The 13,178-nt window shown below is 39.7% G+C and overlaps 4 protein-coding genes across 4 annotated transcripts; 2 read left to right on the top strand and 2 right to left on the bottom strand. All coding sequences in view use genetic code 12, as the record gives it.

Annotated features, from left to right (window-relative positions):
* Positions 1-609: 609 nt before the first annotated feature.
* On the top strand, positions 610-5,622 carry INT1 (Int1p; the record flags this gene model as incomplete). Its single annotated transcript, XM_036810701.1, has 2 exons — positions 610-700; positions 812-5,622. 2 exons carry the CDS (start codon positions 610-612, stop codon positions 5,620-5,622), a joined length of 4,902 nt encoding a protein of 1,633 aa, XP_036663216.1.
* A 117-nt stretch (positions 5,623-5,739) lies between these two features.
* Positions 5,740-6,690, bottom strand: CPAR2_100690 (cleavage polyadenylation factor subunit; the record flags this gene model as incomplete). Its single annotated transcript, XM_036810690.1, has 1 exon — positions 5,740-6,690. The coding sequence occupies one exon, from the start codon at positions 6,688-6,690 to the stop codon at positions 5,740-5,742; it is 951 nt and encodes a 316-aa protein (XP_036663215.1).
* A 394-nt stretch (positions 6,691-7,084) lies between these two features.
* Positions 7,085-8,293, top strand: TIF5 (translation initiation factor eIF5; the record flags this gene model as incomplete). The annotated part of the gene is made up of 1 exon (XM_036810679.1): positions 7,085-8,293. The coding sequence occupies one exon, from the start codon at positions 7,085-7,087 to the stop codon at positions 8,291-8,293; it is 1,209 nt and encodes a 402-aa protein (XP_036663214.1).
* Positions 8,294-8,461: 168 nt separating this feature from the next.
* Positions 8,462-12,121, bottom strand: CPAR2_100670 (uncharacterized protein; the record flags this gene model as incomplete). Its single annotated transcript, XM_036810668.1, has 1 exon — positions 8,462-12,121. The coding sequence occupies one exon, from the start codon at positions 12,119-12,121 to the stop codon at positions 8,462-8,464; it is 3,660 nt and encodes a 1,219-aa protein (XP_036663213.1).
* Between the last annotated feature and the right edge of the window lie 1,057 nt (positions 12,122-13,178).

Here is a 13,178-nt window from a genome sequence, read left to right as displayed (position 1 = left end):
GCAGGGTAAAGTTCTTTACCCATGCGCGTCAACGTCTAAGTCTGAGTCTACATCTTGTTTAATGGTGTAAAGTTTTGTTTTCCTCATTCACGTTCAGGTCCTCTCATTTTAAATGTAGAGAGTTTAGGGAAGTTTGACAACGTTTTGAGTTTTACTTTCTTTAGAATGTGTAGCCAACAACTTACGCGTTGGTTCAAATGCAAACGTTACTCAAGCAATATGCTTGAAGTGCCAAACCTCGAGACAAATTCGGTGACTGGTACTAGCTAACCCAACGAATTATCAGAAGTCTTTCAATGCATCTAGTATCTCTCGCAAGCCTTGTTAATCTTTCAATTGCAAATAATGATCTCTACATTATTGTAACTTGTACTGATGTGTGTATATATTCCTAATTAGGAAGAATTGTAAACAAAAAAAAAACAAAGCAAAAGAACGAAAAAAAAAATCCAAAACATAAAAACAAGTTCAAGTTCATTAATCAAAAAGAGATACAATTGATTATCAAAACGACCAAGACTCACCACTCGCTCTATTAATTATATCTTTAAGAAGTCAGTTCTTTCCAACATTACCACTAACCACTCAAAACGCGCTTAATTTATCCGAATGTCACAATTGGAACCACCGCCAGTCGCGTCAACGCAGGATTTATCGCGATCGCTGAGTCAAGGCACAGACTTTTTCAAAAACGACAATGGTATGTACTCAACACTCCTAGAGCATGCAGAATGGAAAGAATAATACCACCTCCGTAGCAACTTCAGCTCTAAATCCTTTTTTAATACCTTACTAACTCCCCCATTTGCAGAATCTGTGGATCTTTTGTTGAGAGAAATGAGTGCAGATATGGATAGTATAGCTCCAACCACATTCGATCCTAGCCACAGGCGAAATGAAAACAGCTTATCAATGTCAATCAACACGTCACCAACAAAACCCTTGAACTTCCCTAACCAGCAACCATCCATTAATGACCCTAATTCCAGCTCAGACACATATGCTAGCGATCAAGACCAACAACAGACCAAATTGTACCCCAAAAATGATTTCAAAACTTCATTGAATCGAAATTTTGATATTGACACTTCTGCTGACTTGCAGGACACTATACAAGTGAGTAACAAGTATAAATCTGATGTCGATATTTATACGCTGCAAACTCCAATAACTTCAACTGTCAATTTAGCTTCGAAGCAAACCTATGTAAACTCATCTCCTAATAAGTCAATAATGAAGAAAACGCCGACTGGATCACCCAAGAAAGTGGCATTCACAGCAACTGACCCTAAGATTTATCAATATAATCAAGAGAAACAAGAATTTGATGAAGAGGATAACCACCAAGCTGCGAACCACCTAGCACTTCAAAAACCAATCACTCATCATTGGGAGCAGCCACACATCCATTCAGAAGACGAAAGCTTAGCTTCACCTCCTCCACCACCACCTCCACATACAAGCAAGCCTACTTTTGCTCAACTCTTGAATCGTGAAAGGGGCAGTAATAGCACAGAGAAGGTAAAGAAACTAGAAGCTGTACCACTCCATAAAAAATTGAACCCTCACTCAGATGAAGAATATGATTTGGATGCTCGTTTACAAGAGTTGGAATTGGCAGCAAAGAACAAGACCAAGGAAAATATTCATCATCTATCACTTTCGTTACAAACTCCTACATTTCAAATGGAAAACCCATTGGACTCTTTACAGAAATCTCCTGATGTGCAATTGAGATCATCGGGGTCATCACAGTCTTCATTACAATCATTGAGAGATGATAATAGAAGTTTGAATTCAGTTCCTGGATCTCCTACAAAGGCTAATCGTGGGCTTGCTTTGCGAGATGGAATCAAGGGGCTATCTGATGCAGCAGTTGAATCAATGTTACCTAGAGATGAATCGGAGGATGCATTGTACATGAACGTTTCCAATAAAAAACTGTCGTCACTGTTGCGTGAAGATGATCATTTGGATTCTTTTGACAATTCATACAATCGTACTGAACAATCCATTATGAATTTGCTTAATAGTGCGTCTGCTTCTCAAGTGGCGCTTAATAATGTGCCACAAGGAAATGAGACTCACGTGAAGCAAGAGGAAGACCATGACGTTCTGGAGTTTATACCGGAGGAAAACGAGGTTCAAGTGAAGATCGAAAAGTGCTTTGATGAAGAGCGTTTTGTGATTGAAGAGAGAGAGGCCTTTGTGAAACATGAAGGACATGAGCGAGACGTGTTGGAACCGCATGTTCGGGTTGTCGTAAAGAAGGAGTCAAGTGAAGTTCTACCTCAGGATGAACAATCAGGAAACGTAAAGCAAGAGCTATTCAGCACCTCGAAGCACGCACCTCGAGCCGAGGCCGCAGCCGCATCCGCACTGGCATCACTGGAAGAGCCAAGGACGACCACTCAAAGTGGCAAAAGTCAACCTCTTGACAACACTACCGACATGTCCAATCTCCCAAATGAAGAAGAATCAAGGATGTCCATAAGATTCCATACCAATGATAGCTGGAAATTGGAGGACAGCAACGACGGTGACCGTGAAGATAATGATGAATATAGCAAGGTACTCGAACAGTCGCAAGTCCTTGATGAATCAAACTCTTCACCAGATGAAGATTTTGCTGATGCATCTAATGAGCTTAGTCAAGCATTAGATCTCGTACACGCGGATTCCAAGAAGCAGGAGATTGTGCAAAGTTTGGCACCTCCTAGAGCAATTGACGAAGCTATAGATGCAACTCATGGTCCAAAAGATAACGACACTATTTTGGCAAACTCATCTAACATTGCTGAACCTAATGAAGATATAACGTTACCTCCAGTTGAAACCAACAACTACTCCTCATTGGAGGAGATTACAAAACATATGGACTCTGTGTCGAGCTACGAACGTTCTTTATCGGCTGAGAATGATGTGGTGAAGAATAAACCAGATGATTTTCTATCAATTTGGCATAGTCAGCGCAAACAGAAAAAGAGTCAAATGCACAAGGTACCTACTCAGCAATTGATAGCAGCTTATAAAGAGGAACAAGATGAGAAGAAAAGAGCAACATCAACTGATAATGTGAGGATACCTTCATCATTAAATGGTAAAAAGATCAAGGAAGTGCATGTCATGTCAAGAAGAGTGGTTAGTCCAGACAATTTTGATGACTTTCAAGTATCCGGATTTTTACCTGAATTATCAAGAGACTCTGGATTCAATGACTTGCACTTCCCAAATCAATCTAGAGTTGCTTCAGCTCAACTCAATACATCCAATATGCTTTCTAATATCGATAATAATCCAAACGTTGTTGAACCTCCACAACCTGGTTCATACAATGAGGCCCGACAAACAAAGAGGTTGACGTCTTCAAACAGCAATCATGTCCAAAGAGCATCAACAACAGCAGTACCCTCTGGACCCAGAAAGTCGAGATTCAGAGTGCCAACGTTCGAAATTAAACGTTCATCCTCAGTATTATCGCCCAAGAACATGTATGATGATATCTTTGAAGATGTTGTCCCGAGAAAACCACCTACAATTCGCGCGGAAGGAATGAAGACTTTACCCAGCATGGATAAAGATGATGTTAAACGTATTCTTTCAACTCGAAAGGGTATGACGCAAGATGAATATGCTAATGCTAAATTTGTTGAGCAAAAACCGAAAAAGAATTCAATTGTTACTGAAGCTGGACATACGTATGAACATATTCCACAAACTGCATCGATCCATGATGCCAACACCGATTCACCACGCCAATCATCTGTCGCTGTTGATTCGGACCTTTACCCATATTTAGTTAATGAATTGAACAAGTCACCCAGCGAATTGATGTCAAAGAGTCAACCAAATGACCAGGACTATCCAACTAGAACAGGGTCAGTGATCGTCCACAAGAATGCCGCATTACCTGAGCCCGAGTTTGAATTTGATATCTCACCACATACCCCACAAACAGCTACGGGTGGCATTGATGAGTTGGACACAGAAGCATCTTTGAACTACTTGCACAAGGAGAACTTGTCACCTAAGACATCAAGAAATGAAGTTGAGGTGAGACCGGCGTTGGAGCCTGCAGTGCAGCCATCAGTGCCTCTTCCAGAACCTATACTGGAACCTATAGTGGAGAGGAAATTAGATCCTAACGTGCGTCCCGTTGTTGCTAAACCTATTGTTCCCACTGATACACCAACAACACCAGTCAAGAAAATTCTGAAAGATTCGCATACTCCCATTTCGAAAAAGAGCTCTCCAAGAAAGAGTCCTATCAAGATTGGTTCCCCAGTTAAACTTGTTAGGAAGAATGGTTCTGTCACTGGTATCGAATTGATTGATAAACACCACTTTCGTGATCTTGCCAATACTGAAACTCCACAGACATTTTTGGGTGATGATTTAGTTAATAACAAAATCAGAGATAACATTGAGCAAGAGAAATGGGTTCCTCAGCACAAATCGAATATGCCCAGTGCCGTTTCTGTTCCCTCGGAATTTTCCGACTCAAAAAGTCACCATCATGGGCATGAACGCCACAAATCCGATCCAAAAGTCATTGACGATGAATTACCTGATGTTGCATGGCAAGAGCGTGGTAGGTTGTTTTTCCGTGTTCTTGGGTTGAAGAATATCAATTTACCTGATATGAAGTCACACAAGGGCAAGTTTACCATTGCATTGGACAATGGTGTTCATTGTGTCAAGACTGCTGAATATGATTTGGACCAAAACTTGGTTTCAATTGGCAAAGAATTTGAGTTGATTGTTGCTGACTCTTTACAATTCATCTTGACCATGAAGGCTAGTTACACCAAGCCAAAAGGTACATTAGTAGAGGTGCGGGAAAGGAAAGTTGTCAAATCAAAGAACAGATTAGGTCGTTTATTTGGATCCAAGGATATCATCACTACCACAAGATACGTGCCCAGTAAAGTCGAAGATAGTTGGGCTAATAAAGTGGCTACTGATGGATCATTTGCCAGGTGTTATATTGATTTTGCTCAATTTGAACCACAAGTCACTGGGAAAGTGCAAAGATTTGACTTGAGTTGCTTTAATGAATGGGAAACCAAATCCAATACTGGTGACACTAGGCAGAGGTTGAAACCATACAAGATTGCTGAATTGGAAGTTGAGATGTTGTTTGTCCCTCGTTCTGATCCTCATGAGGTTTTGCCCACCAGTATCAAATCAGCTTACCAATCACTAGCTGAATTGAGCAAAGAATTGAAAACTACCAATGAAGGTTACTTGTATCAAGAGGGAGGTGATTGTGAAATTTGGAAACGTCGTTGGTTTAAACTTTATGCTACTTCATTAGTGGCACACTCTGAGTTTAGCCATAAGACGAGAGCCAAGATCAATTTGAACAAAATCGTTGACGTCATGTACGTTGACAAAGAAAATTTGCACACTTCAAAGCATCGTAACTTCAGTGATGTTTTGCTTGTTGAACATTCATTCAAGATTAAATTTGTCAATGGGGAAATTATCGAATTTGGTGCTCCAAATGAACAGGAAATGAAGCGATGGATTGCAATTTTGGAAAGTATTGTACAGAGAAACAAGATTAGACGACAACCTTGGGTCAATGTAATGATGAAGCAACAACTTGAAACAGCTTAGAAGTTGTATGGAGTCTATAGAGTAGATGAAAGAAAATGTAATATTACGAATTTTGATTCAGTAGTGGGTAGAGTGGGGGATTCTATATCTCGCATTGCTTATTATTCACACTATATACTACTTTGTCGGTGGTGGAGGTGGAGGTGGTGATGACGCCGACATGTTGAAGTTGAAGTTGGACATGTTGGGTACTTTCATACCCGGTGGAATCTGAAAATTTGGTGGCATTTGAAATCCAGGAGGCATTTGCGCACCTGGTGGCATTTGCATTCCAGAGGGCATTTGAAATCCAGGCGGGAACATACCAGGTGGGGGAGGCATGCCCGGGGGGAACATACCCATTGGCGGTTGCGGCAATCCGTTGTTGCCACCGGGTAATGGACTATTTTTATTTTTGCCAACTTCAGTTCCTGGAAGTGGGCCACCTGGTCCCTTCATTATTTCAGCCATAATCTTTTGTGGATTAAACTCACCACGTAATTTATCTTGCTTGTGACAATAGGCATTCCATGTAAACTCATCAAATCCGAAATTGAAATAATCGGAAATGTCAGCACCTGGTGCTCGCCATGGCTTGATCTTGAATATCTCCAAATCCAATTGCGTTAATGGCTTGCCTTCGTATTCAGGGTTGGCATTGATGTCGAGTTTCGATGTAGCTGAGGTTACTCCTGTAGATGATTTAGTTGTGATTTGTGTCGTTGTGGAGGTCGATGCTTGTGGAGTTCCTGCAGATGATGTGGGTGCCGCTACTTCTGATAGAATGTCATTGCCAGGAACTGAAGGTTTAGGGGCTGTGTCTCCTATTATGATGTCAATATCATCATCGTCATCATCCTCGTCGTCCTCGTCGTCATCTTCACTCTCCTCTTCATCTTCATTCTCCTCTTCGTTAACGGCTGCTTTGTCTTCATCCTTGGCGACACCAGTGGCTTTCGTGGCATCACCATCATTCAGTAGAAGTGTTGTCAGCTCTGAAGCCTGCGTCTTTTGTTTTTTGGTTGATGGTTGGTCTTCATCGTCTGAACCGTATAGGTAAGCATCGTCGTCCTCTTCAGAGTTGGCCATTTCGAAACGTAAGAAGGTAATATTGTGAGGTAATCTTCTTGGACTCTATCGTTCTGTCTGTTTTCAAAGTTGAACAAGATTGCAGTACAAGTGTCACAATTTTTATGTCACAATTTTTACGACACTGTTTATAGAAAAATTTTCCACTTTTTCAAAAATCACGTAAGCATTTCATCCCATCACCACTTTCTTTCAAAGAATTATTCAGTGGCGAATACAAACAACAACAACAACAACAACAACAACAAAGAACCTCCCATTAGATTTACTTTTTATGCTATATTTTAAACACCCTACATCTATAGATAATCTACTTCAGACAACAAATATAACTCCACATACCATTATACCGCCGAAGTTAACAATAAAGTAAATAAAGTTCATTTTTCCAAATATGTCATTCATCAACATTTGTCGTGATAACACCGATCCTTTTTACAGGTACAAGATGCCTCCACTTCAATCTAAGACTGAAGGTAGAGGTAACGGTATCAAGACTGCTATTGTCAATTTAGGTGAAGTTTCTCGTGCATTGAATCGTCCACCAGCTTATTTGGTTAAATTTTTCGGATACGAATTGGGAGCTCAAACCCAAATTCAAACTGATCGTTACTTGGTCAATGGGGCTCATGATACTAGTGAGTTACAGGATTCCTTAGATGGATTTATTAACAAATTTGTCTTGTGTGGATCTTGCAAGAACCCAGAGACGGAAATTGTCCTCAAAGGAAAAGATTCATTGGAGAGAGATTGTAAAGCTTGTGGTAAAGTAACTTTTATGGACCCAAAGCATAAGTTGTATTCATACATCGTCAAGAACCCACCTGATAACAAGAAGGGTAAAAAGTCAGCCACGGCTACTGCCAATGTCGTTGGTGGAGGTAAATCTATTTCTGATATTGCTGCTGGTCATGATAATGCCAATGACGCCAGTTTAAATGGCGCTGAGGGAGAAGGAGTTGATGGTGAAGATGATGAGGATGACGACTTGTTGGCTAAGAAGATTAATGCCGAAGCTGCTATGTTGCAAGATTTGAAAATCAAGGATGATGAATGGGCAGTTGATATGAGTGAAGAAGCAGTTGCAGCCAGAGCTCGTGAATTGGAAGCGTTTGATTCTTCAAATGCCTATGAACAATTGGGTGATTGGTTACTCTCTGAATCCGACAACAAGGTTGAAAATTTACCATCTGATGTGGAAATTTACAAAAAGATTGTTGAATTGGACCTCGTTGAATCACCAGCTACATTACAAGTTCTCGCGCAAACTTTATTTGACGCGAATATACTAGATCAAATTGAACCTCATGTCGGTCTTTTGACAAAATTGACAAACGGTAATGAAGAATATGAAAAGGCATTACTTGGTGGGTTGGAGAGATTGATCGGATTACTGTACCCTACTGAATTGATTTCGCAAACTCCCAAAATCTTGCATGCTTTTTATGATCGTGATTTGATTAGTGAAGATGTCATCATTCGTTGGGGATCTAAAGTGTCCAAAAAGTACGTGCCAAAGGACGTTTCTAAAAAAGTTAGAAAAGCCGCCAAGCCTTTTGTTCAATGGTTACAAGAAGCAGAAGAAGAAAGCGATGAAGAGTAGAGCATGACTAATTTTGTACGACACATATTGATTGTAAGTAGATTGTGATTAACTATTACTTTATTACTGGGGTTTTTATAAACAAAAAGATACAAAATATATATACCGTGCCCATTGAACTTCGTAGTTCTCTAAATTTCCCAAATATTTTGCCACGTGACTTTTATTTTACATGTACAGATTTCTTTGTTGAACCGTTGGTGTGCTTGGGTTGGAATTGTAGCCCAATGCAGCACTACTCAATGATAACTGTTCCAATTGTTGCATAACTGCCAACTCTTGAGGCAGTGGTTGTTGTGATGGTAGTAAACCTCCACGTTGTTGTTGTTGTGGTGGTGGTGGTGGTGGTGGATAATACTGTTGTTGTGCTTGTGCTTGTGCTTGTGCTTGTGCTTGTACTTGTGCTTGTGCTTGTGCTTGTGCTTGTGCTTGGGCCATGGCTTGTTGGGCATAGTACTGTTTCATATAAGCCGATGGTTGTTGAGTTGCATACTGATGTTGTTGAGGTTGAACAAGGGGAACATACTGATACGATTGTGGTGGTGGAATATGTTGCATGGAAAACTGTTGTTGAATATGAGGCGGCTGAGAATGGAAATTTCCCGTTGATGGTGGCTGTTGCTGATGATTCTGTAGTTGGTGCTGATGTTGATGTTGTTGATGGTGGTGGTGATTTTGATAAGAATCATATTTTGAAGCTCCACCATTGCCATTCCGTTGTCCACGTCTTCCATTACCGTGGTGACTATGATTATGATTAAGATTATGGGCACCACTGCTTCCTCCCACTCCCGCTCCGCCTCCTGTTGCTCCTGATGTTGCACCACCACTACCACCTCCTCTCTTTGATGAAAAGGATTTCCCTGATCGACTACTCGACAATCCAACTTCATCCATCAACTTTTTATAATTATGAAAATTGATAATATTAATCTCCATTAAAATCCGCTTAATCGCGGGTAAATAGCCACTAGTCAACTCAGCAAGTATGGGGTTACTCAATACTTTATAAATAAACAATGGTCCCGCATTGGAATTATTATCATCACTTCGTTCTTGCAAGATGAATTTCAAATTGTCAATGTTTGCAAAAATCGCATCAATTAGAACATGCTTGACGTCACCATCATTTGAATGATTAGTGGTGGTGGTGGTGGTGGTAGTGGTGGTGGCAGTGTTATGGTTTAGTATCTTCAAAATGGTCAAATTGGCCAATCGATGAACACAAAGATTTGGCAAATTAGGCAAGAATTTATCAACGAGTAAATTAATTTTAGTTCCATTATGTGAGTCAAACGTATCCAAGTACCATGTGATCAACAAACTACCATTCGAGTTCACAACTAGCTCGTTTGCAAATTCAATAATTAGTCCAGCAGCAAGCAAAACTTGCTCATGAGACACGGTCCCTTCAGCCTTGATACCGTTCGTTTCATGATGATGCTGGTTATTGTTGTTGCAACCCTCCAAAATTGTCCTGATACACCTTGCTCCATATCGACCAAAACTGATTTCAAGAAAATTGTCAAGCATGGCCTCAAACACAAAATCATTAAATGGCGATCCAAATTTAATACATCCTTGAATTACATAATTACCAAATTGATCATTAAACAATTTAACAGCATATGGTTTCAAACTGGCTCCAATCAAATACATCTGTTGTAATGATGAGCTACAGCCGCAACACAAGTTGATGATTTTTTGAATCGCCCATGTCCCATTCTTGTGGATTGATAATTGGGTCAAATAAGGAGCAATTTCTTTAACCATCATTAATTTGACCAATGAGCCACCTCCATGAACATCTTCATTTTCATCATCGAGTAATGTAAAAAGCTTCTGCACAATGGTGTTACCCAAGTAGTCATAACATATTTCTGGCAATTCATCGAGCATAGCCAAAGCCAATTCATCAACAGAAACTTGACTAAAGTTGGAATCTCCAATTTGGTCAAATAAACCAGCCTCTTTGTTTTCCAAAACTTTTCTCAATTCGCGCAACGTTGGTGAATCAAATTGTCTTGATGGTATGGGGTCAGGTAATGGACCGAAATCGGAGCGGTAGTTTTCATTAGGATAGGCAATACATTTGTTAACAATGGATCGAATGTTGCTCAAGTTTACCGATGATGAAAGCTTGGTAATGACTTCAATGATGTTGCTTGTATTCGCTGCTGTTGCTGTTGTGGAAGCGGTAAACCCAGTAGATGTTGTTGCATGGTGACTAGCATTTCCATTCATTTCAGCAGACGAAATTGATCCATGCTTAGACAATACCGATTGTGGTGAATTGCTTTGTCCTCGAAGACTTTTGGCTTGAGTGCTGTTGTTCAAATTAAGTTCAGCAATCGATTTAACTGGCGAGTCATACACATCCATCATCCGTGGTTCTTCAACTTTAGCAAATGCAACATACAATGTATTGCCCGGAGATATTTCCAAATGATTAAAATTGGCTTTCAAATTCATGGCAGTTTCAATATTTGTACATTCAACCAATGCCAATTTTGAAGTTGTAGTTATGGTCATCTTGACACTGACCACGCTGCCAAATGATTTATGATTATTCGAATTGACCAAGATCATAAATAATTTGCAGGAATCAATGTACAAGGGCAAATTGTCAAACAAAAGAAATCTCGTTGGTCCCAAATTGGTATTTTCAAAATTTGTCGTAATCATCAATTGTGAAAAATCAAAATCATCAATTAAGTCTGGTTTGATATCTTGTTTAGTGGTGAAATCGAAATTTTCCCCTGGAAAGGAGTTATTATTTAGCTGAGCTTGAAGAATGTCCGGTTGTGGATTTAATTGCAATCTTGCTCCCAAATGCGCACCCGAAATCGCAGCAGTTGAATTAGTGTTGAAAATTTGCTCATTGACTCCTGGCGGTGTACTTCCAGAATAAGTTTGTGATCTGATTCTCGGTGCGTTTGCACTTGCGTCTTCCCCATTCAACATAAAATTATCAATTAGTGAATTGTTGTCGTTAGTTTTACCTCCTATGGAAATGAATGGTGATGTTGACACTTTGTTCAGACCACCATTTCTGTAGTATGATCCATTGTGGGTTGGGTTGCTATGATTGTTGAATGATTCAGCAGTTGCATTAATGGTGACACTAGGGATAGCTGCATTAGTAGTGTAAGATCTATTACGCAAAGACGACTGCTGATATTGTAATTGTTGTTGTTGCTGCTGCTGCTGCTGCTGTTGATGTTGATGTTGCTGCAAGTACTGTTGTTGGTGAGAAGGCGACGATGCATCCAACGATGGACTTATAACAAACTCTGAATGTAAACTGTGATTACTATTAGATGAGTTGTTATCATCATTCCAAATTGAATTTGTAGAAAACAATGATCCTGATCTCATCCTTCGAGTAGGCGTGGTACTTAAATTCCCATCAACATTTAAATTCAAGTTGATGTTATTGCCATTTGCAGTTGCCATTGATGTATTGGACATAAAGCTATTGTGAAGTGGAGATGTTGAAATAGCGCTATCCTTGGATGTAGGGACAGTCAATAAAAAGTCTTGATTGCTGCCGACATTGTGACTACTTATCTGGGGTTCAGTGTGATACAAAGGACTACTGGTTAATGGGTTGGCAAGTGTATTGTTTGAAGTAGAGGTGGACAAATTATGTCCATTAGGAGTCAATTGGTTACGTGTTGTTGTGATGAATGATGTTGGTAATGTACCTGACCTGCTTCTACCTTGATTCGATTGCTGCTGTTGCTGTTGCTGTGACTGTTGTGACTGTTGAAACAGATGTTGACCAGTCGGTAATGATGGCGAAGTTGACTTTAAGAAATTATTCATATTGAGTAGAAGAGTTATCCATGTGCGTCAATGTTAACAACGTGTTCATATGAATATCGTTGGAAGAAGTTGCTCCTTGTAATGTTCAATAAAAGGGTTGTTGGACGGTGTCTAGTAAGTTAATAGCTTGTCCTATAGTTTGATTGGTGGTAGAAATAGTAGAAGTGTGTATATTTGCTAGTCTTAAAATTTGTCTTCTTTTCTCCCTGACCAGAATTGTTGTTAATCGTGAACAGCAATGCGCAAATAGCAGGGTAGTATAAGTAATTGGTTGGTTTGGATTGGTTTGGTTGATTAAGAAATTAGGGAAGGTATAGTGTAGTAACTGGTGTGTGAGTTGTGATCTGTCAGTCAGTTCTGTTCTGTTCTGTCAATCCTGCACTGTTGTGTATTGTATGCAGTATCACTATTATTGTAGTAAAAAATAGGGGTTAGTTAGGTATTCAAAACACACAACATACTCTCAACCCTTTCAAAACACCAAAAACAATCGAAAACTACTACATCAAACATATAGCATTTGAATGAATATTCTGTAACTTGTCTTCGTCCTAAACAGTGTGTGGGAACGTAAGAGAAAAATTGAATTGGTGGTAGCAATTCATTGGTTGTTTAATGTGAATATGCCAACGAAAACATTAGCTTTCGCAGTTAGTAGTCTATACAATGTATTTGTAGCTATTCAACTACCTGGTCCATCTTTCCAATGACGTTTGTAGCTCACAAATCCATTTTGTTAAAGGACTCTCTTTCTTCGTTACACAAACACCAAAAGTTTTGTAGAATCAAAGCCAAACCGTACAAACCAAACGTAAAGTTGAAGAATTGACTACGCTAAACACTTCGAAGTCTATAAGCTACAGAGACAGCATAAGCGCCTCCTTTTTCTTTTTTACCACAATCAATGCATTCACGGGAGGAAAAGGCACAACAAAATAAATCTGCACAAACCAACGGCTCTACATGCATCTCATAAGCCGATTGATCTAAAAAAAAATCACTCTCAACTGATTTACAACCGATACAAATCTCCTTTGACAACTTTACAACAAAACCC

Source organism: Candida parapsilosis, contig 005569 (assembly GCF_000182765.1).
Source record: "Candida parapsilosis strain CDC317 annotated contig 005569".
NCBI lineage: Eukaryota > Fungi > Ascomycota > Pichiomycetes > Serinales > Debaryomycetaceae > Lodderomyces > Lodderomyces parapsilosis.
Note: the sequence above shows the minus strand (reverse complement) of the source record. Positions and strands in the feature narration are given on the sequence as shown.